The sequence below is a fragment of the Ranitomeya imitator genome, chromosome 1 (assembly GCF_032444005.1).
Source record: "Ranitomeya imitator isolate aRanImi1 chromosome 1, aRanImi1.pri, whole genome shotgun sequence".
Lineage (NCBI taxonomy): Eukaryota > Metazoa > Chordata > Amphibia > Anura > Dendrobatidae > Ranitomeya > Ranitomeya imitator.
Genome location: NC_091282.1, coordinates 193,964,211 through 193,991,679, shown reverse-complemented (window position 1 = coordinate 193,991,679; position 27,469 = coordinate 193,964,211). Strand labels below are relative to the sequence as shown.

General features: G+C 42.0%; 1 protein-coding gene across 2 annotated transcripts in view; it reads right to left on the bottom strand.

Moving 5' to 3' along the window:
- LVRN (laeverin) overlaps window positions 1–27,469 on the bottom strand; it is a 200,058-nt gene that overhangs the window by 102,017 nt on the left and 70,572 nt on the right. For both annotated transcript variants that reach the window (XM_069753189.1, XM_069753199.1), the window contains exons 3-6: window positions 24,743–24,882; window positions 18,236–18,362; window positions 16,362–16,516; window positions 12,887–13,000 (exon numbers count right to left, since the gene is read on the bottom strand). In XM_069753189.1, coding sequence (XP_069609290.1) covers window positions 12,887–13,000; window positions 16,362–16,516; window positions 18,236–18,362; window positions 24,743–24,882 — 536 coding nt within the window. The remainder of the gene's footprint in view (window positions 1–12,886; window positions 13,001–16,361; window positions 16,517–18,235; window positions 18,363–24,742; window positions 24,883–27,469) is intronic.

Here is a 27,469-nt window from a genome sequence, read left to right as displayed (position 1 = left end):
TCAAGGAAGATTAAGAAATAATTAAACTATGTGGATTTACTTCCATGCAAAAAAAAAAAAGAAAAAGCACATATAGCATGGAACTTCTCATAGCTGTTCACAATATCATTGTGCCCTATATCCGACAGAGCTCACATAATCATGGAGTTATTTAATGATATATAAAAATTATAAATGAAGCTAAAAACTAAGAGAAAGAAATGAATGTAAAAACAACTACATTATAAAGAAGATCTCCGTTAGCCTTACATGAAATTATTATCACACAGGTCCAAACAAAGTATAATGTGACCTCATAAATATAGACTCAACAACAATCCCAACCCATGGATAAAAAGGCATGAACATCGAGATTTAAAAATTGCAATATTTTATTAGGAATAAATTAAAAAGAGTTCATTTAAAATTTAAACAAAAGGTTTTCATATAAAAGTAGCAAAGTGTAAACTAGCAATAGCTTTAGGCTTAGCAGCACTATAAGGACTAGAAATGAATGTTACTTATGATGAACATGTGTAGAAGACCAGGTCAATCAGTATAAAGAGCAACGATAGATAAAAGTGCAATGATTAGTAATGATATACAACTGAAGTCAGTATTTCTGAAGCAAAAGGTTTGTAAAGGCAAATATACCTAGTACTGCTGGAATATATTACATTAAGGTCAAGAAGTAGCCATAAACCAACAGATAGCTGCAAAGTGATCATTAGGATTGAAATTACTTACATTGGTATCAACCCAGCTTAAGATGTGCCACATCTACGACCCCGACAGTGCTGTTTCACTCAACAGGCTTCTTCCATTGGGGGCATGTGTGTGGCTAGCATTGTGTATAAAAGCCTACATTCATACTAGCAATAAACATGCCCCCAATGGAAGAAGCCTGTTAGGCAAAACAGCGCGTTTGGGGTCAAAGCTGTGACACTTCTTTAGCTGCATTGATACCAATGTAAGTAATTTCATTCCTAATGATCACTTTGCAGCTATCTGTTGGTTTATGGCTACTTGACCTTTAATGTAATATATTCTAGCAGTACTAGGTATATTTGCCTTTACAAACCTTTTGCTTCAGAAACACTGACTTCAGTTGCATATCATTACAAACACGTTGAACTTTTATCTATAGCAGTGTTAGGTACCGTCACACTAAAACGACGCTGCAGTGATACGACAACGATGTCGATCGCTGCAGCATCGCTGTTTGGTCGCTGGAGAGCTGTCACACAAACAGCTCTCCAGCGACCAACGATCCCGAAGTCCCCTGGTAACCAGGGTAAACATTGGGTTACTAAGCGCAGGGCCGCGCTTAGTAACTCGATGTTTACCCTGGTTACCAGCGTAAACGTAAAAAAAAAAAACACTACATACTTACATTCCTGTCGCGTCCCTCGGCGCTGTGCTTCTCTGCACTGACAGTGAGCGCCGGACAGCCAGAAAGCACAGCGGTGACGTCACCGCTGTACTTTACGGCTGGCCGGCACTCACCAGTCAGTGCGGGAAGCTGAAGGCGAGGGACATGACCAGACACCGGGAAGGTAAGTATGTAGTGTTTGTTTTTTTTTTACATTTACACTGGTAACCAGGGTAAATATCGGGTTACTAAGCGCGGCCCTGCGCTTAGTAACCCGATGTTTACCCTGGCGTCACACACTCCCATTTAGCGATGTCAGCGGGAGATCTAGCGACGAAATAAAGTTTCAAACGATCTGCTACGACGTACGATTCTCAGCGGGGTCCCTGATCACAGTAGCGTGTCAGACACAGCGAGATCGTAAGGATATCGCTGGAACGTCACGGATCATGTCGTCCTAGCGATCAAAGTGCCACTGTGTGACGGTACCCTTAGACTCTTTTCATTCTTAACGATCGACTTGCAGTTCCCTGCTGGTTCATGGTCACTTGACCTTTAATGAAATAAGCACATTGCACTTTTACCTGTACAGGTGCTTTTCACTAAATTAGAATATCATCAAAAAGTTAATTTAGTCATTACAAACAGAGTGATCTATTTCAAGTGTTTATTTCTGTTAATGTTGACGATTATGACTTACAGTTAATGAAAACACAAAGTCATTATCTCAGTAAATTAGAATACTTTATAACACCAGTTTGAAAAATGATTTTAAAATCTGAAATGTTGGCCTACTGAAATGTATGTTCAGTAAATGCACTCAATATTTGGTCGGGGCTCCTTTTGCATCAGTTACTGCATCAACGCGGTGTGGCATGGAGGTGATCAGCCTATTGGCACTTCTGAGGTGTTATGGAAGCCCAGGTTGCTTTTATAGCAGCCTTCAGCTCATCTCCATTGTGGGGTCTGGTTTCTCTCATCTTCCTCCTGACAATGCTCCATATATTCTCTATGGGGTTAAGGTCAAGAGAGTTTGCTGGTCAATTAAGCACAGTGATACTGTTGTTTTTAAACCAGGTATTGGTACTTTTGGCAGTGTGGAAAGGTGCCAAGTCCTGCTGGAGAATGACATTTCCATCTACATAAACCTTGTTGGCAGAGGGAAGCATGAAGTGCTCTAACATTTCCTGGTTGATGGCTGCACTGACTTTGGCCTTGATGAAACACAGTGGACCTACACCAGCAGATGACATGGCTCCCCAAACCATCACTGATTGTGGAAACTTCACACTAGACCTCAAGCAGCTTGGATTGTGTGCCACTCCACTCTTCCTCCAGACTCTGGGACCTTGATTTTTAAATGAAATGCAAAATTTACTTTAATCTGAAAACAACACCTTGAACCACTGAGCAACAGTCCAGTTCTTTTCCTCCTTGGCACTGGTAAGACGCTTCTTGCATTGTCTATTGGTCATGAGTGGCTTGACACAAGCAATGCGACACTTGTAGCCCATGTCCTGGATACGTTTGTGTGTGGTGTCTCTTGAAGCAATGACTACAGAAGCAGTCCACTGTGTTAGGGGTCGAGTTCCCGCCTCTGCACAGGGGGAGTCTCGAACCATCTCCGCTGTGGTCTCCCATTCTTCTCCAGCCGCAGTGGAGCATGCTCAGTGGAGACGTCGATCTCAGCGTCTGGCTCAGCCTGATACTGTGTGGATGGTTACTGCTGCATTTCTAGGCTCAGCCATTGTAGCCAGTACTGGTCAGCGGCGAGCAGACGTCTCTGGGTCTAAGTCCTGCTTTTCCCCTTCTGAGCATGCCCAAGGTAAGACCCCTCATTGGAGGTCAGGGGTCACATGCTCAGGTACTGAAGCAGCTCCCATTGGTCCTCTAGGAAGGTCCTGAACTTGCTCAGGTACTGTGGCAGCTCCCATTGGTCCTCTAGGAAGGTCCTGAAGTTGCTCAGGTACTGTGGCAGCTCCCATTGGTCCTCTAGGAAGGTCCTGAAGTTGCTGCAGCTATAAAAGGTTTGTATGGCTGCATGGCCATGCACTAGGATCAGCTTATGTCATGAGCTTTTGCTATTCAGTGGTCTTGTCTGCTTGTGGTCAGGGTCCGGGTGAAATAAGCCAGTAGAATAACGGCACCTCCGGTGAGGAGTTTTGTATGGTGAATTCAGGGTTGGCGTTAAGCCATTAGAATTCCGGCTCCACCGGAGAGGAGGTGTTTGTGTGCTTGCAACTCCCTGACCACTGATTGCTTTTTCTCTGTTATGCAGGTGTGTTCCACTGTGACGCTAACAGGGCACAGCGTTTTCCCTTCTGTGCGACTCTTAGAAGTATCAGAGTTCACTTATACTGCCATATTGTGCCGCCATTTGCCAGCAGCAGGTTCATTTCCTGCACGGTGGACCCCGGGCTGTGAACGCACCAATAATTATATCTAAATATACTCGGTGCGTTCCGCCAGCCCTAACACACTGCTTGTGAATCTCCCCCAAAATTTTGAATGGCCTTTTCTTAACAATCCTTTCAAAGCTGCAGTTATCCCGGTTACTTGTGCACCTTTTTCTACCACACTTTTTACTTCCACTCAATTTTCCATTAAGATGCTTGGATACAACACTCTGTGAACAGCCAGCTTCTGTAACAATGACCTTTGGAGTGTGTTAATGACTGCTTTCTGACATCTGTCAAGTCAGCAGTCTTCCCCATGATTGTTGAGCCTACTGAAACAGACTAAGGGACTTTTTAAAATGCTTAAGAAGCATTTGCAGGTGTTTTTTGTTTATTATTCCAATTTACTGAGATAATGACTTGTGGGTTTTCATTGGCTTTAAGCCATAATCATCAACATTAACAGAAATAAACACTTGAAATAGATCACTCTGTTTGTAATGACTCTATATAATATGAGTTTCACTTTTTGTATTGAAGAACTGAAATAAATTAACTTTTTGATCACATTATAATTTTCTGAGAAGCACCTGTATTTGATCTTTATATTGATTGACTTGGTCTTCTACACATGTTTATCATAAGTAACATTTACAGTATTTCTAGTCCCTATAGTGCAGCTAAGCCTAAAGCTATTGATTGTTTACACTAAAACCATTTGTTTAAATTTTAAATGAACTCTTTTTAATTTATTCCTAACTAGCTGAAGAGCCCGGCGTTGCCTGGGCATAGTAAATATCTGTGGTTAGTTATAGCACCTCATTTCTCTTATTTTCCCATCACGCCTCTCATTTTCCCAATCACATCTTTCATTTTCCCCCTCACATCTCTCATTTTCTCCCTCACATCTCTCATTTTCTCCCTCACTCCTCTCATTCCTGTTGTGAATTCTGTGGCTGAGTTCACTTCTGTGGTCACAAGTGGTATTGCAGTCTCTGGGCTTCCTCCCTCAGGTGTTTTGGTGAGCTCGTTGGCTGCCTTGCTATTTAGCTCCACCTGAGTCTGTCTTCCTTGCTCCTTGTCAATGTTCCAGTGTTGGATCTGAGCTACTGCATCTTTCCTTGGGCCTGCTGCTCTGCTAGATAAGTTCTTCTAGCTTGTTTTCTGTTTTTTCTGTCCAGCTTGCTATTAACTTTTGCTGGAAGCTCTGAGAGGCAAAGGGGTGCACCGCCGTGCTGTTAGTTCGGCACGGTGGGTCTTTTTGCCCCTTTGCGTGGTTTTCGTTTTAGGGTTTTTTGTAGACTGCATAGTTCTCTTTGCTATCCTCGCTCTGTCTAGAATATCGGGCCTCACTTTGCTGAATCTATTTCATTCCTACGTTTGTCTTTTCATCTTGCTAACAGTCATTATACGTGGGGGGCTGCCTATTCCTTTGGGGTATTTCTCTGAGGTAAGTCAGGCTTGTATTTCTATCTTCAGGCTAGTCAGCTCCTCAGGCAGTGCCGAGTTGCATAGGTAGTGATAGGCGCAATCCACTGCTGCTTATAGTTGTGTGAGGATAGATCAGGTACTGCAGTCTACAGAGATTCCACGTCTCAGAGCTCGTCCTATTGTTTTTGGTTATTGCCAGATCTCTGTATGTGCGCTGATTACTGCACGCTGTGTTGCCTGATTGCCAGCCATAACAGTACAAGGAGCCATGGCAACCCCAACACGACCACATCATGCAAATTATGCAGTACCAGAAAGCGAATAACTTCCTGATGTGCAGGAGCAATGCACATGGTCAGCTGGGCCCAGTACTGAGGCTTATTCTTGGCCAAAGGTGTAGCATCAATTCCTCTCAACGGAATAGGACTTGCCAATGCTCCATCTGTTTTTCAGTCTTTTATGCATGACATTTTCCGTGAGTATCTGGATAAATTCTTGATTGTTTACTTGGATGACATTTTGATCTTCTCAGATGATTGGGAGTCTCATGTGAAGCAAGTCAGAATGGTTTTCCAGGTACTGCGTGCTAATTCCTTGTTCGTGAAGGGATCAAAGTGTCTCTTCGGTGTGCAGAAAGTTTCATTTTTGGGGTTCATCTTTTCCCCTTCTACTATCGAGATGGATCCGGTTAAGGTTCAGGCCATCCAGGATTGGACTCAGCCGACATCTCTAAAAAGTCTGCAGAAATTCCTGGGCTTTGCTAATTTTTATCGTCGCTTCATCTGTAATTTTTCTAGCATTGCCAGACCATTGACCGATTTGACCAAGAAGGGTGCTGATTTGGTTAATTGGTCTTCTGCTGCCGTGGAAGCTTTTCAGGAGTTGAAGCGTCGTTTTTGCTGTGCCCCTGTGTTGTGTCAACCTGATGTTTCTCTTCCGTTCCAGGTCGAGGTTGATGCTTCTGAGATTGGTGCAGGGGCGGTTTTGTCACAGAGAGGTTCTGGTTGCTCAGTGTTCAAACCATGTGCTTTCTTTTCCAGGAAATTTTCTGCTGCTGAGCGTAATTATGATGTGGGCAACCGAGAGTTGCTGGCCATGAAGTGGGCATTCGAGGAGTGGCGTCATTGGCTTGAGGGTGCTAAGCATCGCGTGGTGGTTTTGACTGATCATAAGAACCTTACTTATCTTGAGTCTGCCAAGCGCTTGAATCCTAGACAGGCCCGTTGGTCGTTATTTTTTGCTCGTTTTGATTTTGTGATTTCATACCTTCCGGGCTCTAAAAATGTGAAGGCGGATGCTCTGTCTAGGAGTTTTGTGCCCGACTCTCCGGGGTTATCTGAGCCGGCGAGTATCCTCAAGGAAGGAGTCATTGTGTCTGCCATCTCCCCTGATTTGCGGAGAGTGTTGCAGAAATTTCAGGCTAATAAACCTGATCGTTGTCCGGCCGAGAAACTGTTCGTCCCTGATAGGTGGACTAGTAAAGTTATCTCTGAACTTCATTGTTCGGTGCTGGCCGGTCATCCAGGAATCTTTGGTACCAGGGAGTTGTTTGCTAGATCCTTCTGGTGGCCATCTCTGTCACGGGATGTGCGTGCTTTTGTGCAGTCCTGTGGAATTTGTGCTAGGGCTAAGCCCTGCTGTTCACGTGCCAGTGGGTTGCTTTTGCCCTTGCCGGTCCCGAAGAGGCCTTGGACACATATTTCGATGGATTTCATTTCTGACCTTCCCGTTTCTCAAAAAATGTCGGTCATTTGGGTGGTCTGTGATCGCTTTTCTAAAATGGTCCATCTGGTGCCCTTGGTTAAATTGCCTTCCTCCTCTGATTTGGTGCCTTTGTTCTTCCAGCATGTGGTTCGTTTACATGGCATTCCTGAGAATATTGTTTCTGACAGAGGTTCCCAGTTTGTCTCGAGGTTCTGGCGAGCCTTTTGTGGTAGGATGGGCATTGACCTATCTTTCTCCTCGGCCTTCCATCCTCAGACTAATGGCCAGACCGAACGAACCAATCAGACCTTGGAAACATATCTGAGATGTTTTGTTTCCGCTGACCAGGATGATTGGGTGTCATTTTTGCCGTTGGCTGAGTTCGCCCTTAATAATCGGGCCAGCTCGGCTACCTTGGTCTCTCCATTTTTCTGCAATTCTGGGTTCCATCCTCGTTTCTCTTCAGGACAGGTTGAGTCTTCGGACTGTCCTGGTGTGGATTCTGTGGTGGACAGGTTGCAGCAGATCTGGACTCAGGTAGTGGACAATTTGACCTTGTCCCAGGAGAAGGCTCAGCTTTTCGCTAATCGCAGACGCCGTGTGGGACCCCGACTTCGTGTTGGGGATCTGGTTTGGTTATCTTCTCGTCATATTCCTATGAAGGTTTCCTCTCCTAAATTTAAACCTCGTTTTATTGGTCCGTATAGGATTTCTGAGATTCTCAATCCGGTGTCTTTTCGTCTGATCCTCCCAGACTCCTTTTCCATACATAATGTATTCCATAGGTCGTTGTTGAGGAGATACGTGGCACCTATGGTTCCATCTGTGGAGCCTCCTGCCCCTGTTTTGGTGGAGGGGGAATTGGAGTATATTGTGGAGAAGATTTTGGATTCTCGTGTCTCTAGACGGAAACTCCAGTATCTGGTCAAATGGAAGGGTTACGCTCAGGAAGATAATTCCTGGGTTTTTGCCTCTGATGTCCATGCCCCAGATCTTGTTCGTGCCTTTCATGTGGCTCATCCTGGTCGGCCTGGGGGTTCTGGTGAGGGTTCGGTGACCCCTCCTCAAGGGGGGGGGGTACTGTTGTGAATTCTGTGGCTGAGTTCACTTCTGTGGTCACAAGTGGTATTGCAGTCTCTGGGCTTCCTCCCTCAGGTGTTTTGGTGAGCTCGTTGGCTGCCTTGCTATTTAGCTCCACCTGAGTCTGTCTTCCTTGCTCCTTGTCAATGTTCCAGTGTTGGATCTGAGCTACTGCATCTTTCCTTGGGCCTGCTGCTCTGCTAGATAAGTTCTTCTAGTTTGTTTTCTGTTTTTTCTGTCCAGCTTGCTATTAACTTTTGCTGGAAGCTCTGAGAGGCAAAGGGGTGCACCGCCGTGCTGTTAGTTTGGCACGGTGGGTCTTTTTGCCCCTTTGCGTGGTTTTCGTTTTAGGGTTTTTTGTAGACTGCATAGTTCTCTTTGCTATCCTCGCTCTGTCTAGAATATCGGGCCTCACTTTGCTGAATCTATTTCATTCCTACGTTTGTCTTTTCATCTTGCTAACAGTCATTATACGTGGGGGGCTGCCTATTCCTTTGGGGTATTTCTCTGAGGTAAGTCAGGCTTGTATTTCTATCTTCAGGCTAGTCAGCTCCTCAGGCAGTGCCGAGTTGCATAGGTAGTGATAGGCGCAATCCACTGCTGCTTATAGTTGTGTGAGGATAGATCAGGTACTGCAGTCTACAGAGATTCCACGTCTCAGAGCTCGTCCTATTGTTTTTGGTTATTGCCAGATCTCTGTATGTGCGCTGATTACTGCACGCTGTGTTGCCTGATTGCCAGCCATAACACATTCCCCCCTAACACTTGTCATTTCAACCTCACATCTGTCATTTTCTGATCACTCCATTATTTTTCCTCACTCCTCTCATTTTGCACTCACACCTTTTCATTTTCACCTCACACCTCTCATTTTCACCTCATCACCTCAGTATATACATGTTTGTCATCTCCCTTATATATAGTATACATCTGTATGTCATCTCCTGTATATAGTATATACCTGTATGTCATCTCCCCTGTATATATTATATACCTGCTGTGTGTCATCTCCCCTATATATAGTATATACCTGAATGTCATCTCCTTCTATATATAGTATATACCTGTATGTCATCTCCTCCTGTATATAGTATATACCTGTGTGTCATCTCCCCTGTATATAGTATATATCTGTGTGTCATCTCCTCCTGTATATAGTATATACCTGCATGTCATCTTCTATATATAGCATATACCTGTATGTCATCTTCTCCTGTATATAGTATATACCTATAGGTCATCTGCTCCTGTATATAGTATATACCTGTGTGTTATCTCCTCCTGTATATAGTATATACCTGTATGTCATCTCCTCCTGTATATATATGTACCTGTATGTCATCTCCTCCTCTATATAGTATATACCTGTGTGTCATCTCTCCTGTATATAGTATATATCTGTGTGTCATCTCCCCTGTATATAGTATATACCTGTGTGTCATCTCCTCCTGTATTAGACCTCGTTCATACGTTATTTGCTCAGTATTTTTACCTCAGTATTTGTAAGCTAAATTGGCAGCCTGATAAATCCCCAGCCAACAGGAAGCCCTCCCCCTGGCAGTATATATTAGCTCACACATACACATAATAGACAGGTCATGTGACTGACAGCTGCCGTATTTCCTATATGGTACATTTGTTGTAGTTTGTCTGCTTATTAATCAGAATTTTATTTTTGAAGGATAAGACCAGACTTGTGTGTGTTTTAGGGCGAGTTTCGTTTGTCAAGTTGTGTGTGTTGAGTTGCGTGTGGCGACATGCATGTAGCGACTTTTGTGAGATGAGTTTTGTGTGGCAACATGCGTGTAGCAACTTTTTGTGTGTCGAGTTGCATGTGACAGGTTAGTGTAGCAACTTGTGTGCAGCAAGTTTTGCGCATGGCGAGTTTTGCGCGTGGTGAGTTTTGTGTGGTGCCTTTTGAGTATGTGCAAGTTTTGTGTGAGGCAAATTTTGCGTGTGTTGCAACTTTTGTGCATGTGGCAATTTTTCCGCGTGTGCAAGTTTTGCGTGTGGCGAGTTTTCCATGAGGTGAGTTTTGCACTTGTGGCGAGTTTTGCAAGAGCCTAGTTTTTGCATGTGGCGAGTTCTGCACGTGGCGAGTTTTGAGCAGCGACTTTTGTGTTTCGACTTTTATGTGGCGAGGTTGGAGAATGTGTGGTGAAATGTGTGCTGAGGGTGGTATATGTGTTCAAGCACGTGGTAGTGTGTGGCGCATTTTGTTTGTGTGTTCATATCCCCGTGTGTGGTGAGTATCCCATGTCGGGGCCCCACCTTAGCAACTGTACGGTATATACTCTTTGGCACCATCGCTCTTACTCTTTACGTCCCCCTTGTTCACATCTGGCAGCTGTCAATTTGCCTCCAACACTTTTCCTTTCCTTTTTTCCCATTATGTAGATAGGGGCAAAATTGTTTGGTGAATTGGAACGTGCGGGGTTAAAATTTCGCCTCACAACATAGCCTATGATGCTCTCGGGGTCCAGACGTGTGACTGTGCAAAATTTTGTGGCTGTAGCTTCGACGCCTCCAACACTTTTCCTTTCACTTTTTTCCCCATTATGTAGATAGGGGCAAAATTGTTTGGTGAATTGGAACGCGCGGGGTTAAAATTTCGCCTCACAACATAGCCTATGACGCTCTCAGGGTCCAGACGTGTGACTGTGCAAAATTTTGTGGCTGTAGCTTCGACGCCTCCAACACTTTTCCTTTCACTTTTTTCCCCATTATGTAGATAGGGGCAAAATTGTTTGGTGAATTGGAACGCGCGGGGTTAAAATTTCGCCTCACAACATAGCCTATGACGCTCTCGGGGTCCAGACGTGTGACTGTGCAAAATTTTGTGGCTGTAGCTGCGACGGTGCAGATGCCAATCCCAGACATACACACATACACACACACACACACACATTCAGCTTTATATAGTAGATAAAATATTGTAGTTTTTAAATCTCCATGTTCATGCCTCTATATCCCTCCAAGTCCACAGGTTGGGATTGTTGTTGAGTTTACATGAAATTATGTGAAGAACCTACAAGGCTGAAATAAATAAGAGATAGGTAGGATAACTATAATCTGATAGATGTCAGACAACAACAATTGAGAAATTCACAAATTTCAACATAAAATGCAGAATGTTATGCAGCAAGAGGAGCTGAGCAGATGTATAAATAATAATAATAAATATATACAGTCATGGCCAAAAGTATTGGCACTCTTTAAATTGCTCCAGAAAATGAAGTATTTCTCCCAGAAAATTATTGCAATTACACAGGTTTTGTTAATTGTCTCTCCAGAGAGGAAGAGGACTAGAACTCTAGTGCCACTTGGTGACACTGTGTTTTGGGGTACTGCCCCTCGTCAGTGCAAAGTGTGAGATCTGGTTTGGCTGGGTGAGAGGTGTCTGACCGGAATCAAAGGGGTAACGTTTCTTCTAGTGGAGAGCGACATGTCAAGCATGCTGAAACAAGGAGACATGTTTTGTTATACACATGTTTATTTCCTTTGTGTGTGTTGGAACAATACAAAAAAAATGAGAAAAGAATGCAAATTGGACGTACACGTAAAGGAAATAAACATGTGTATAACAAAACAAACACAAAACAAACAAAACAAAAATTGCCATAATTTTATGGGAGAAATACTTCATTTTCTGGAACAATTTCAAGGGTGCCAAACTTTTGGCCATGACTGTATGTACTGTATGTGTATATACATACATATACATACACACAGTATATTATTATTTATACATAGGTATATATTTTTACATTTGTGGGTAAAGATTGATTCAATATAACTCATTTACCGTATATACTCGTGTATAAGCCAAGTTTTTCAGTACATTTTTTTTGCACTGAAAACGCTCCCCTCAACTTATACATAAGTCATTGTCCCAGAAAGATGGCGGGGGAGGGGGAGCGGCGGAGCAGTGGGTCACAGAGGCAGGAGCCGGTGGTTGCTGCTGTAACTGTGCCCACTGCAAAAGAGAAATTAATATTCACTGCATTTAAATATTAATTTCTCTTATAGTGTACTTACCTTCTCTGCGCGCCCTCTCTGCATCTCAATCCAGCGACAGCAGCTCTTCCAGCCGATCGATCACGAGTCCCCCACTCATTAAGGTAATGAATATTCACCCCTCTCCATTCCCATAGGCATGGAGTGAATATTCGTAACTTTAATGAGCAGGGACACGTGATCGCTTGTCTGGAAGAGCTGCTGGCACTGGAACGAGATGCAGCGAGGGCATGCAGGGAAGGTAAGTAGATGGTTTTTTATAGGAACAAAGCATACAAAGATAGGGGATAAGGAGCCATGCATACAAGGATAGGGATAATGAGCCATGCATACAAGGACGGGGATAAGGAGCCATGCATAGAGGGACGGGGAGCCATGCATACAAGAACAGGGACGGGGAGCCATGCATACAGGGATAGGGATGAGGGGACAATGCATACCCAGCTTATACTCAAGTCAATAAGTTTTCCCAGTTTTTTGTGGCAAAATTATGTGCCTCGGCTTATACTTGGGTTGACTTATACTTGAGCATATACGGTAGATCCCTGTCCTTTCTTTGCCTACTGTGACTGTTAATCACTGCTGAGGACCGCCTACTTGACTGAAAAGCACAGAAAGAGCAAGAATTTACGGTAATTGAATAAAAAGATATACTGAATAATATCCCACAAACCTATAAACCGATATGTTCAGCTCCTCCTGCTCTAAAACATGCAGCCATGCAAACCTTCATTCAAAGAAAAGAGTATAGATAGATGCAAAACAAGTAGGTGGAAAAATGCACTCAACTGGCGGTGCCAATGGTGGACTGTGTGCTTGCACTTGGTTTGAACAGTTATTTTGTCCTAACAGACTCACTTTAATCACTTTAATCATACGACCATTGATTTGAATGTATAATGCCTACCAATTTCAATTTAGGGTCAATAAAACTGGCACCTATGTATTCAAAGTAAGAAGCGAATCCTTCATTGAGCCAAATGTCATTCCACCACTTCATGGTAACAAGATTTCCAAACCACTAGAAAAGAAAAAAGAAACATAAAATGACAATTGCTTGTGTGATCATCAATTTTATTCATTCCTACAGACAGTATAAAAACATATAACACAAAATATACTTGTGCCAAGCAGGCCAATGTGCATATAATGCCTGTGTGACTTGCTAGAACGAGAACACATGTAGTGAAGGTGAGAATTCGAGTGATTCCCAAAGCACAATGTGCTAGTCACATCCGATTTACTAGCATCAAACACCTCAGTATCTGAAAACATTCATCTATCTGGACAGTGTTAAAGGGAACCTGTCACCCTGTTTTTTCAGTATGAGATAAAAAATACCGTAAAATAGGGCCTGAGCTGTGCTTTACAACAGGGTATTTTTTGTCCCCTGATTCCCCACCTATGCTGCCGAAATACCTTACAAAATTCGTCGTTTTCGCCTGTCAATCAGGCTGGTCTGGTCAAAAGGGCGTGGTCACAGCGCTGTGTCTCCCGCACATCTTGCTTATCTTCCCGTTGGTGGCATAGTGCTTCTCGCATGCACAAGTGCCGAATGCACTGCGCAGCTGTAGAAAAAGAGCACGATCTGCGCTATTCAGCGGCTTATCGGTGGGCGCGGCCATCTTCCTGAGGCCGCGCGTGTGCAGATGGAGTGTCCTGCTTTCCGGGGCTTCAGGAAAATGGCCGCCGCGATCTCCATCTGCGCACGCGCGGCATCCCACGGCCATTTTCCTGAAGCCCCGGGAAGCAGGACACTCCATCTGCGCATGTGCGGCCTCAGGAAGATGGCCGCGCCCACCGATAAACCGCTGAATAGCGCAGATCGCGCATTTTTTCTACAGCTGCACAGTGCATTCGGCACTTGCGCAAGCGAGAAGCACTACGCCACCAACGGGAAGATAAGCAAGATGTGGGGGAGAAACAGCGCTGTGACCACGCCCTTTTGACCAGACCAGCCTGATTGACAGGCGAAAATGGCAACTTTTGTAAGGTATTTCGGCAGCATAGGTGGGGAATCAGGGGACAAAAAATACCCTATTGTAAAGCACAGCTCAGGCGCTATTTAATGGTATTTTTATTTTAGAAAGGTAGATCTACAAGCAGCAGAATTATTACACACATTCTCTTGTCCTTACATGAGGTTGATAATGTTTCTAGTATTTCTGCCAATATCATTAATTTCAATGTGACCGTAGAAGGTGGCCAGGAGGGTCACAGCACAGGGAAAAACTGTGCAGAGACGAAAGAGCCCTATTCTACTCAGAATCAGGAGAGGTCTCACCAATCAAACCCCCAACAATAAGTTTATGTGGTTTTAAATCAAAAGGGATTTTCCGCTACTAAATCCGTAGGATTGGTCACCAATATCAGATCAATCAACAATGGCCGTATGTGAATATTGCATGGAACAGAACACCACAGCGCTGTCACACTGATTGGTGGCTGCTGCTGGTACTGCAGATCAGCTCTTTTATCCATAGGAGAGGTTATCAATATAACTGTAGTGGAAAACTCTTTAAAAGGGGTTGCCGCTACTCGGACAACCCCTTCTAAATCCCTATGCTTCCCCCCAGTATAATAATTACACTTTTACTCCCCTCCGGTAATGGTCCCTGGTACTCCCACGGCTCACGTTACATTGTTATGCAACCAATGAGTGCTGGCTTCACTCTCCCCTACTTTAACCCCTTAGTGACGGAGCCAAATTTTTGAAATCTGACCAGTGTCACTTTATGTGGTAATAACTCTGGAACACTTCAACAAATCCCAGTGATTTTGAGATTGTTTTTTCGTGACACATTATACTTTATGATAATGGTAAATTTAGGTTGATATGCTTTACGTTTATTTATAAAAAATATCAGAAATTTGAAAAAAATGTTAAAAAATTAGCAATTTTCAAACTTTGAATGATTATCCCTTTAATCCCGATAGTCATACCACAGCAAAACATTAATAAATAACATTTCCCACATGTCTGCTTTACATCAGCACCATTTGCAAAATGTTATTTTATTTTGTTAGCATTTTAGGAGGATTAAAAATGTAGCAACAATTTAAATTTTTTCCAAGGAAATTTACAAAATGTATTTTTTTAGGGACCTATCCATGTTTGAAGTGAATTTGAGGGTCCTATATATAGGGAAATCCCCACAAGTGATACCATTTTAAAAACAGCACCCGCTGACATATTGAAAACTGCAGTCAGGTCGTTTGTTAACCCTTCGGGTGATTTTCAGGAATTAATGCAAAGTGGCATGAGAAAAATGAAAATCTGTATTTTTATCACCTAAATGTCACTAACTGCTGAACAGGTTACTACAGCCGACAGACTCTAAGGCCACTATTTGGTCATGAATTTCCATGACAAACATCAGGACCATGCAATCATGATCTGAGACCACCAATTGGGATAAAGAGGAAGCCCCCACAGTCTGTTAACCGTTTATAATGATGTAGTCACTATTGACAGCAGCATCTAAGGGGTTAAATAGATTTGGATGGTGCAAACACTGATCATGGCTGATGCAGCAAGTTGTCAGCTATAGTGGACAGCTGACAGCTACTGGATTGTCACCTGTATGGGGATATAAGTCTCTTACATCTCAGGTCAGTTAAAAGGCGTATTGGCGGTCACTAAGGGGTTAAATAAATCAAGACATTTGTAGGAAGTGATAGTTGCTAATGCCGTCTCACTTCCTCCGAATGTCAATTAAGTCCCTAGGAGAGGAGAGTGAAGCCAGCACCTTTTATCACAGAGATTGCGTGACATAATGTCATGTGAGCCCTGGGTGTGCCAGTGCTGATAGCGCCGGAATGGCGCCGACATTGGAGATGCGTATAAGGGCTCGCTCACACATCGCACAGCACTCGGACCAGTGTTATACTACGGGGCAGCTCAGACCTGCGATTATTTTCTGAAGCCAATTCGACATGAGAAAACAATCGATTGCATCGTAGAATCGGATCGCACACACCCATACAAGTCAATGGGTACGTGTAAAACTTTGGACTGCAGTGCAATTACCGCAGATGCCGACAAAGGAGTAGATGGAGAAATGACTTTCTCCGTCTCCTCCGCACAAGAGAATTGGAGCACAGATCACTGACACTTGGCCCTCACTCGCAGCAGAGTGTCATTAGCATATTGCATATGATACTCTCGCATCGGATGTTATATGCTAATGTGACCCCAGCCTAAATGTTATTATTTTACTGGGGGGGAAGACATAGGCATTCAGAAGAGGATTTTGTTTTCATAAAAAAACAGAATCATGATTTTTGTTAGAAAGTGTCATTACCATCGAGTTCTAATTTGTTTTTAAGAGATAAGAAGTAACAATGAAATAAAGAAAGATCTGGGCCATTTTACCACATGCCTGGTGTCCTATCTCATGAGCAACTATCAAGCATGTCAAAGCCTTGGAATTGCTGAACTTCTGTTTGGGATCATACATCAGCGAGGTTTCTTGAAAGGTAATTAAACCCCAGTTCTCCATTGCAGCAACACCGATGTCAGGCATTGCTACGAGATCTGAAAGAGAGGAGATATTTGGTTCATCATTCTATGAGCTAGAAGTGATGCTATGTTGTAGTATAATATTTATAAGAAATAAGGAATATGATGTTTATAGGATCCACGAGAATCCACGGTCAATACAGAGAAACCATTGTTTTCATTTCTATTTCATAAATCTATAGTACACATTAACATAATTAAGCAAGTGTGTCATATATCTTATCAGAGAGATCTGATTCTTTCACCTCTTGGACTTTTACTCTCATTGAAGACAAATTTCCACATTACTCAAATAAGAGATCACAATGGGTATTTTTAAAATTCTATGAAGAGACGAGACGAGAGGATCTGGAGGAAGTTACGGACATTGTGCTGCAAATTCTCCTGAAGCGAGGGGTCCAGATCTCCATAGAACTTCATAAGCACCAATTGTCATTTCCTATCTCAGTAATGGGAAATTCCGTATTCACTGAAGATTTAGTACATTTCACCAGTGAATTGGGAATTTTGAGAATGACTGATCAATCCGGGAAGAGAAGGAAGATGATATTTCTATAAAAAAAATTATGAAGCTGCTTATTTTTACATGAGCTATGGATTTACTATATAAAATTAAAATGATGATGACACATTATGATGTTTGTGGATACTGAAGGAAGAGACTGGGAATGTTATCGGACACATCTTTTGTTTGCTTACAGAGAGGTACAAATACTCTCACTATTTTGACCTCTATCTTATGGTGGCCTAGACTTTTCTTATTTTCCCAGACTAGAGACAACATGGGGTGGAGAAGACATACAGTACTTCATTCCTTATAATGGACTTTCTAGGTTTCCCCCAGGCACTTCCACTTACATTTTCCTCATTTTCGACACACTAGGGTTCAACTCATCCTCCCTAAGAGTAGAATATGGGTCAGCCCGTGCCAGTTCTTGTACTATATTGGTGTAACGCTCTCATTATAGGTGTCCTGATTGACAAACTCATCTGGAGAGAGTAGGTTACTATCACAGATGTTAATGCTAGACAATTAGCTACCTATATCAAGGCTACAGGGAACCTGTCAGGCGATCCATGCTGCCTAAACCGTGGGCAGGGTGTATGCCACTGGCGGTGCGATCACAGTCAAGTATGTTTGACTCTGAAATGCTGCGGCGCTTCAAAGAAAACAGACTTTTAATAGTCACCAGCATGCGAGGTGCGTGGCTGACTAGTCGTACAGGCGGGTCCCCGGCGACTTCTCCTGCTGATAGTGACTGGCAAGCCTCTGCTTACATGTGGATGTGCATACATCATACTCAGAAAAAATGGAGTGCAGATCCAAAATAGTACAAAAATATATATAAATTTATTACAGAATACATCAATCAACAAAAATTACATGATACGTCAACAGGAAGGAAGAACATGCTCAGCGAGACCAAAACCGTGTGGCCGCCTAACACTGCAAGATATATAAAAAGTAAAGTGCCATGTGCTATATAAGTGAATAGGATAAGGAGATCCTCCAGGATCACGCATATAGATCCGTGGAACAACCCACAATCACAAATGTCTCATCATCAGCCTAAGTACATGCCTAGTCCTGGGTCCCTTACCCATATCTCAGTGACAGGAGGTCCACACAGTGCAGCCCCACTGGGGCAGCATCAATCCGACGCACTTTAAATGAAATGGAAAATCTTTAATGTTATATAATAAGGCAAAATCTAAAGTGAGGACACAGCACACCTGTTTTTTGTAAAGGATATGTTACATTTAATAGATCCTCCATAAAAGAAAGAATTGGCCCCACGATATCCAAAGAAAAATTAGCATATCCTTTCTTGATTACTTCCTTACGTGCCCAAACCCGTATCTAAGACAACATAAGAAAAAAATGATTAAATCGTGGGAAACAAAGCACACATTATTATATTCATAACACAGCTCAACAAGTTGTACAAAATCAGTAAGAAATAAATAAAGCAATCAACTAATTTCTAAGAAAGTGATTAAAAAATTGAAGGCCAGGACTTTAAAAAATTAAAATGAAGGTTTCAGTGCAATCCTAATCTTCTCTTCAATTATCCACACTAAACACAATTCTCTGTGCAGATTAATTTCATCATATATCTTTGTAAAAGTTGGAGCCCCTTTTTTCTGAGACAAAAGTAATAAAAAAAAATCATAAAATGTAAATGATACAATTCTGGCTGCTTGCAACCACCTTTATGTGGATCCCAAAGAATTTATTACATGGACATAAGAGACATTTACACCCTTTCCATTGTACTGGTGGTATAACATTTGATCAGTGTGTGTCCAGTAGCGAGCAGTTATGCAGTGATGCAAATAAGAACATAAATCTCATCCTCTTGGACTCATAAAAGTTGAAAAGGTTTTTTTTTACACATCACAGTCTTGTAATTTTCACACTGGCCACTAGGACTTTGTAGACTTTAAAGGGAACCTGTCACACCCAAATCAGGGGCTTATCTACAGCATTCTGTAATGCTGTAGATAATCCCCCGATGTATCCTACAAGATGAGAAAAAGAGGTTAGATTATATTCACCCAGGGGCGTTTCCGCTGTTGGTTCGGTCCGGCGCCTCTCATCTTCATCAGATGACGTCCTCTTCTTGTCTTCACGCTGCAGCTCCAGCGCAGGTGTAATTTGTCTGCCCTGTTGAGGGCAGAGCAAAGTACCGCAGTGCGCAGGCACTGGGAAAGGTCAGAGAGGCCCGGCGCATGCGCACTGCAGTACATCAAAGCCTGCATTCCAAAACCTCATTACTTCCCTTCCGAGCTCTGCCATGCACCCAAATAGAGGTTCCCCCCACATATGGTGTACTAGCTTACTCAGGAAAAACTGGACAGCAACTTTTGGGGTCCAATTTCTCCTGTTACCCTTGTGAAAATAAATAATTGTGGGCTTTTTTGAAGAAAAAAATGATTTTTTATTTTCACGGCTCTGCATTATAAACTTCTGTGAAGCACTTGGGGGTTCAAAATGCTCACCACACATCTAGATAAGTTCCTTGGGGGTCTAGTTGCCAAAATGGGGTCACTTGTGGGGCAGCTCCAATGTTTAGGCACATCAGGGGCTCTCCATACACGACATGGTGTCCGCTAATGATTGGAACTAATTTTCCATTCAAAAAGTCAAATGGCGCTCCTTCCCTTCTGAGCTCTGCTGTGCCCCCAAAGAGAGGTTTACCCCCACATATTAGGTATTGGTGTACTCAGGAGAAATTGCCCAACAAATTTTAGGATCCATTTTATCCTGTTTCCCATGTGAAAATGAAAAAATTGAGGCTAAAATAAAATTTTTGTGAAAAAAAAATACTTTTTCATATTTACGGATCAATTTATGAAGCACCTGCGGGTTCAAAGTGCTCACTATGCATCAAGATAAGTTCCTTGGGAGGTCTAGTTTCCAAAATGGTGTAACTTGTGGGGGAGCTCCAATGTTTAGTCACACAGGGGCTCTCCATACACGACATGGTGTCCGCTAACGATTGGAGCTAATTTTCCATTTAAAAAGTCAAATGGCGCTCCTTTCCTTCCGAGCCCTGCCATGTGCCCAAATAGTGGTTTATGACCACATGTGAGGTATCGGTGTACTCAGGAGAAATTTCCCAACAAATATTAGGATCCATTTAACCTGTTGCCCATGTGAAAATGAAAAAATTGAGGCTAAACGAAAATCTTTGCAAAAAAAAGTACTTTTTTCATTTTTACGGATCAATTTGTGAAGCACCTGGAGGTTCAAAGTGCTCACTATGAACTTCATGGTGTCTGCTAACAATTGGAGCTAATTTTTCATTCAAAAAGTCAAATGACGCTCCTTCCCTTCCGAGCTCTATTGTGCGCCCAAACAGTGGTAATCAGTACAAATTGGACAACAACTTTTGGGGACCACTTTCTCCTTTTACCCTTGGAAAAATAAAAAAATTGTTGCTAAAAGATCATTTTTGTGACTAAGAAGTTAAATGTTCATTTTTTCCTTCCATGTTGCTTCTGCTGCTGTGAAACACCTGAAGGGTTAATAAACTTCATGAATGTGGTTTTGATCAGCTTGAGGGGTGCAGTTTTTAGAATGGTGTCACTTTTGGGTATTTTCAGCCATATTGACCCCTCAAACTGACTTCAAATGTGAGGTGGTCCCTAAAAAAATGGTTTTGTAAATTTTGTTGTAAAAATGAGAAATCACTGATCAACTTTTAACCCTTTATAACTTCCTAAGAAAAAAAATGTTGTTTCCAAATTTGTGGTGATGCAAAGTAGACATGTGGGAAATGTTATTTATTAACTATTTTGTGTCACATAACTCTCTGGTTTAACAGAATAAAAATTCAAAATTTGAAAATTGCAAAATTTTCTAAATTTTCTCCAAATTTCTGATTTTTTCACAAATAAACACAAAAATTGTTGACCTAAATTTACTACTAACATGAAGCCCAATATGTCACGAAAAAACAGTCTCAGAATCGCTAGGATCCATTGAAGCGTTTCTGAGTTATTACCTCATAAAGGGACACTGGTCAGAATTGCAAAAAATGGCCAGGTCAATAAGGTCAAAATAGTCTGGGTCATGAAGGGGTTAAACAAGTCATTTTCTGATGATAGCTTCTCTTTAAGCATCATATCATCATATGCTGTTAGCGTGAATCTTGGTATCTTCTTTTTCCTTAAGAACACACTCTTGGATGCGGTAAGGAGGAATAAGGGAAGAGACATTATGCCCCATGGCTGGTGTTTACTTTATTCATTGAAAATGTCTTTATACAATTACAAACTTCCGAGCAATAATCAAGCCGGGAACATATATAGAAATGAGAACAAGGGAGCGACTTCTTACAAAAGCCATAGACAAAAGACAAGAGCAGACTCCAACTAATAAGAAACAATCTCTATTTACACCTTAATGGCTACACATAATGGTCTTAGAACTCAAGCTCAGTATAATTAGAATAGCAACATACTATTCAGAAGTAAAACTAATTCTGATATAATAACATATTCAGGCTTTTTACGGTAATTTACAACATAACAATCAACATCTGCTTTCCACAGGGCTGTTTTATGTGAAATTTTATTACTATGTTATTTAAAGTCGTGCTCCAGAAATCTTCTGATTGCAGCTCTTAACATTCTACTCTCTGCTGAACTGTCATGAATGTTTCCATTCCTTTGATGCATGTACCCTTCCTCTGCTTTGTCTCTATGCCCTCCAGAATATGCTCCTTTTTATTGCTTCACCTTACAACTAAAGTCAACTTCCAGCACAAACTATACCAAAAACACAGAAATCATTTACTAGGCAGACATGTTTAGGAAATATTGTAACAGGTAAAGGAAACCTATTGTATCATCAGGTTTCCCCTTATTAAACAGCTGCCAACTCGTTACGTACTTTCTAATTAAGACCCTAGCAATCCATCGTATGTGCCCCTTCGGTCAGGCATACGACTACATATGATCTTTATACACCACTATGGTAATCAGCGCTTATCAGTCTGATGGGTGGGAGCGGACGAACCTCAGCGCTTGCTGTCAGCTTGCTAACCTGGCCCCATCTATCAAAGGCAGGGGGTCAGATTAGCGAGTTCACAGTAGGCACTGAGGTTGTAACATCAATGACTTATAGACCGGGAGTGTATTTCATGGTCTTTATGTGGATCCCAATGGCTGCATTGACGCCTGGCCTCCTGACCCAAACTTACAGTCTCATAGACACATATAATGTTGTAGGTTCATGTCAGGAGACACGCAGTCAATCTGCGCATTGCGGTCCATATATGTATGGGTCAATATATGTCTGTATGTGCCAATACCACTAGATCTAGAGAAATCACTTCATTATGGATGATTTCTATCTGCAAGCTAGGTCTTCTACACCTGCACCTAAAGAGGTTATCCAGCCTTAAAAAAATATAGAAAATTTCTTCAGATGTGATGAAAAACTAAATAAAATAAACTCACGTCTACTTGCCCGGTGATCCAGCACAGACGTTCCAGCAGGGCACCGAGTCTGTGTTTTCATAGGTCCTGTGCAAAATGCTTGTACACATGCATGAAGCGCACCGCTGGAGCTTCGGTGCTGGATTGCAGAGTGCGTGGGGAAGGAGGAGAAGCAAGCAGTGTTTATTTGTTAATTTGTCACTTTTTTATGGTTGGATAGCCCTTTAAGGCCTCTTTCACACGTCCTTGTTTCCGGTACGTGTGGTGACAGTATTCACAAGTACCGGAGACACTAACACACGTAGACCCGTTCAAGTGAATCGGTCTGTGCACATGCCAGTATGTTTCCACGGATCGTGTGTCCGTGGGCAAAACAAGCTGACATGTCCGTTTGTTATTGTCAGCACGGGCCACAATACATCCCGCACACGTGCACGTGGTGAACAAACATTGATGTCATCTGTGTGACATGCATCGGCAGCGGGGAAGAAGCGCTACAGTAAGCGCTGTTCCATGGCAGCAGGTGCTGAATACGGCTCTCATCATTCTCCCCTGCTCTGCCGGCGATCAGTGTGAGCATGGGAGAATGATGAGTGTAAGAAGAGTGACAGCAGGAGCGGATGATGGGGGTATTCCTCAACCGCCACCTGCACTATAACTAAAGAAATGAATGAAAAACTCGGCGTGGGTTCCCCCTATTTTCTATAACCAGTCAGGCAAAACTCACAGCTGGGGGCTGCAACCTCAACTGTCAGCTTCAGCAAGTTTGGTTATCAAGAATAGAGGAGTCCCCACGCTGTTTTTTTAAATTATTTAAATAAATACAACCAGCCTTGCTAAAGCTCACAGCTGGGGGCTGGTATTCTCTGGCTGGTAAAGGGCCATTGATATAGACCCCCCTCCAGCCTAAAAATAGCAGCCCACAGTTGCCCAGAAAAGGGCAATTCTGGCGCTTTGCCCAGCTTTGACCAGCTTCATGATGCTCTCTGTGCTTCAAACCGAACCCTGAGACTATCACAGAGCAGGTGCATTTATACGGAGACTTGATTACACACAGGTGGATTATATTTATCATCATTAGGCATTTAGGACAACATTGGATCATTCAGAGATCCACAATGAACTTCTGGAGTGAGTTTGCTGCACTAAAAGTAAAGGGGCCAAATAAAATTGCATTCCCTACTTTTCAGTTTTTGAATTTCCACAAAAATGTAAAATAACCAATACATTTCGTTCAACTTGACAATTGTGTTCCACTTGTTGTTGATTCTTCACCAAAAATTTACATTTGGTATCTTTATGTTTGAAGCATTATATGTGGGAAAAGGTTGAAAACTTCCAGGAAGCCGAATACTTTCGCAAAGCGCTGTATTACACACACGGACACGGATATCTCCGGTACCGTTTTTTTTCCATACTGAAAACAAATGGATGTGTGAAACTGGCCTAAAGGACAGCAGCATTTATGCAGTGCAATCCACATTGAAATACAGTATTCACCATTTACTGCAGATTCACTGTGGATTACTTCTTGTAACAAATTTGAACCAGATATGTCAAGTGTGAATGTCCCCTAAAGATTCTGTCCTGGATAATGAAAACATGCATGCTTTATTTCAGATTCGGTGCCACACCTGTCTGCACTGTTTCTGGTGTGACAGCTTAGCTCCTGCAAAATTCAATACCATACACGACCTGAGGACAGGTGTGGTACTGTTTTTAAAAAGAAAAAAGTCATGAGCGGTTTAATGCAGTGTGAATGGGTCAAAACATCTGTATGAACTAAAAACAATAAAAACTAGCATAAAATGTAAAATGTTGGAGCTAATGACCAAAATGACCAAGTGAAAGCGTCTGATACAACGGAGGGGATATGTAAATTAACAGGAAACCATAATTTTGGATACAGATTTGACTAAAGAAGGAAAGTCAAGATTAGTTTAAGAGCACAATGTATTTGCAAATGATTAATATCATGTATGATCTTAATATCCTCTGTTCACATACGTAAGAGAGCTTCTCTTACGTATCTGAAGAGATTGTGTTTAGATGCTACATGATATCAATCTTTACGCTGTACATAAAAGTGTTCACGGGCTGAGATGTAAAGTATCACACTGGTGATCAGGAGTGCGAATTAATGTATGAAGTGTTACTTCATTAAGTATCACAGTGATTAAACAGACATTATCCTGAAAGGTTACTATTTTAGAATCATCCGCATGCGAGAATATTCTCATCTTATCCGAGCTGCTAAAAGCTTTATTAAGTGGCTAAGTAAATTATTTGTACCTCATTGCCTCTTTCAGTTGTCCTGACATAATCAAAGTCGCATACGACAAAAGCAGTGATATAGGTTGACATTTTCAGCGTAGTGTTAAATGTCGTAACAGTCCATTTTGTTCCATTGACATCTTCCCTTTCGGCAGCAGCTAGAGAAAATATAGAAACAAGTACCTGTTTGGTGGAGGTGTTTGCTGATAAAGGGATTTACATGTTGCTGAATTCATGGGTTCTCTTGTACCTACACAATACTGTAATGTTCACTCAATGTGCTCAGTAAAAAAAACATGACTTCTGCCATCATTTATGCTATTTTAGTTTAGTTAGATTTTGTTTGGTTCTAATTTTAATTCCCCTCTTATCTCCTCTTCCCACAATCGCATACAAGATTTATCTTGCGTATCCCCCATACACTGGAACCCTCTACCACAACATATAAAACTCTTGCCTACCATCGAAACCTTCAAAAAGACCCACCTCTTCAGACAAGCCTACAACTTGCAGTGACCACCGATAGACCAAACCGCTACATGACCAACTCTACCCTCGCCTACTGTATCCTCACCCATCCCTTGTAGATTGTGAGCCTTCGCGGGCAGGGTCCTCTCTCCTCCTGTACCAGTTGTGACTTGTATTGTTTAAGAATATTGTACTTGTTTTTATTATGTATACCCCTCCTCACATGTAAAGTGCCATGGAATAAATGGCGCTATAATAATAAATAATAATAATAATAATAATTTTGACTTGAGTACTGATCTATCCACATTTTATTATTAATACAGAAATCTGGGTAATCCCTTCACCCGTCCACCTGACGGTCACACTCTGCTCTTCTCTTAAACATGATGGCCTTATATCCAGACTGGTCATCCTCCTCTTTATTCTTTTTTGCCAGCATTTTGATTGTCAGATTTCACACTGCATTTTATTATTCTGTGCTCTGATATCAATCCCAATCAGTTCAGCATCACAATACCAGCTAAAACCAATGCCAATTCTGCCTGTTGTGGGGACGGTGAATTTTTCCTTCTTTTTCTTACAAATAAGCTAATAGAGTAAAAATGTCAAAAATGTCCTTCATTTCTTCCAGATTAACATATCGATAAAATATATCAAGAGTCATAGGCATAGCGACTCAAATTACATAAAAAAAATGGAGAACCAAGAGTCAATAAAGCTAAGATAAAATAACAATTTTATTGTAGACAATAATTGAAAAACACACATACATAGTAACATAGTAACATAGTAACATAGTTAGTAAGGCCGAAAAAAGACATTTGTCCATCCAGTTCAGCCTATATTCCATTATAATAAATACCCAGATCTTCCTCCTTCTACAGAACCTAATAATTGTATGATACAATATTGTTCTGCTCCAGGAAGACATCCAGGCCTCTCTTGAACCCCTCGACTGAGTTCGCCATCACCACCTCCTCAGGCAAGCAATTCCAGATTCTCACTGCCCTAACAGTAAAGAATCCTCTTCTATGTTGGTGGAAAAACCTTCTCTCCTCCAGACGCAAAGAATGCCCCCTTGTGCCCGTCACCTTCCTTGGTATAAACAGATCCTCAGCGAGATATTTGTATTGTCCCCTTATATACTTATACATGGTTATTAGATCGCCCCTCAGTCGTCTTTTTTCTAGACTAAATAATCCTAATTTCGCTAATCTATCTGGGTATTGTAGTTCTCCCATCCCCTTTATTAATTTTGTTGCCCTCCTTTGTACTCTCTCTAGTTCCATTATATCCTTCCTGAGCACCGGTGCCCAAAACTGGACACAGTACTCCATGTGCGGTCTAACTAGGGATTTGTACAGAGGCAGTATAATGCTCTCATCATGTGTATCCAGACCTCTTTTAATGCACCCCATGATCCTGTTTGCCTTGGCAGCTGCTGCCTGGCACTGGCTGCTCCAGGTAAGTTTATCATTAACTAGGATCCCCAAGTCCTTCTCCCTGTCAGATTTACCCAGTGGTTTCCCATTCAGTGTGTAATGGTGATATTGATTCCCTCTTCCCATGTGTATAACCTTACATTTATCATTGTTAAACCTCATCTGCCACCTTTCAGCCCAAGTTTCCAACTTATCCAGATCCATCTGTAGCAGAATACTATCTTCTCTTGTATTAACTGCTTTACATAGTTTTGTATCATCTGCAAATATCGATATTTTACTGTGTAAACCTTCTACCAGATCATTAATGAATATGTTGAAGAGAACAGGTCCCAATACTGACCCCTGCGGTACCCCACTGGTCACAGCGACCCAGTTAGAGACTATACCATTTATAACCACTCTCTGCTTTCTATCACTAAGCCAGTTACTAACCCATTTACACACATTTTCCCCCAGACCAAGCATTCTCATTTTGTGTACCAACCTCTTGTGCGGCACGGTATCAAACGCTTTGGAAAAATCGAGATATACCACGTCCAATGACTCACCGTGGTCCAGCCTATAGCTTACCTCTTCATAAAAACTGATTAGATTGGTTTGACAGGAGCGATTTCTCATAAACCCATGCTGATATGGAGTTAAACAGTTATTCTCATTGAGATAATCCAGAATAACATCCCTCAGAAACCCTTCAAATATTTTACCAACAATAGAGGTTAGACTTACTGGCCTATAATTTCCAGGTTCACTTTTAGAGCCCTTTTTGAATATTGGCACCACATTTGCTATGCGCCAGTCCTGCGGAACAGACCCTGTCGCTATAGAGTCA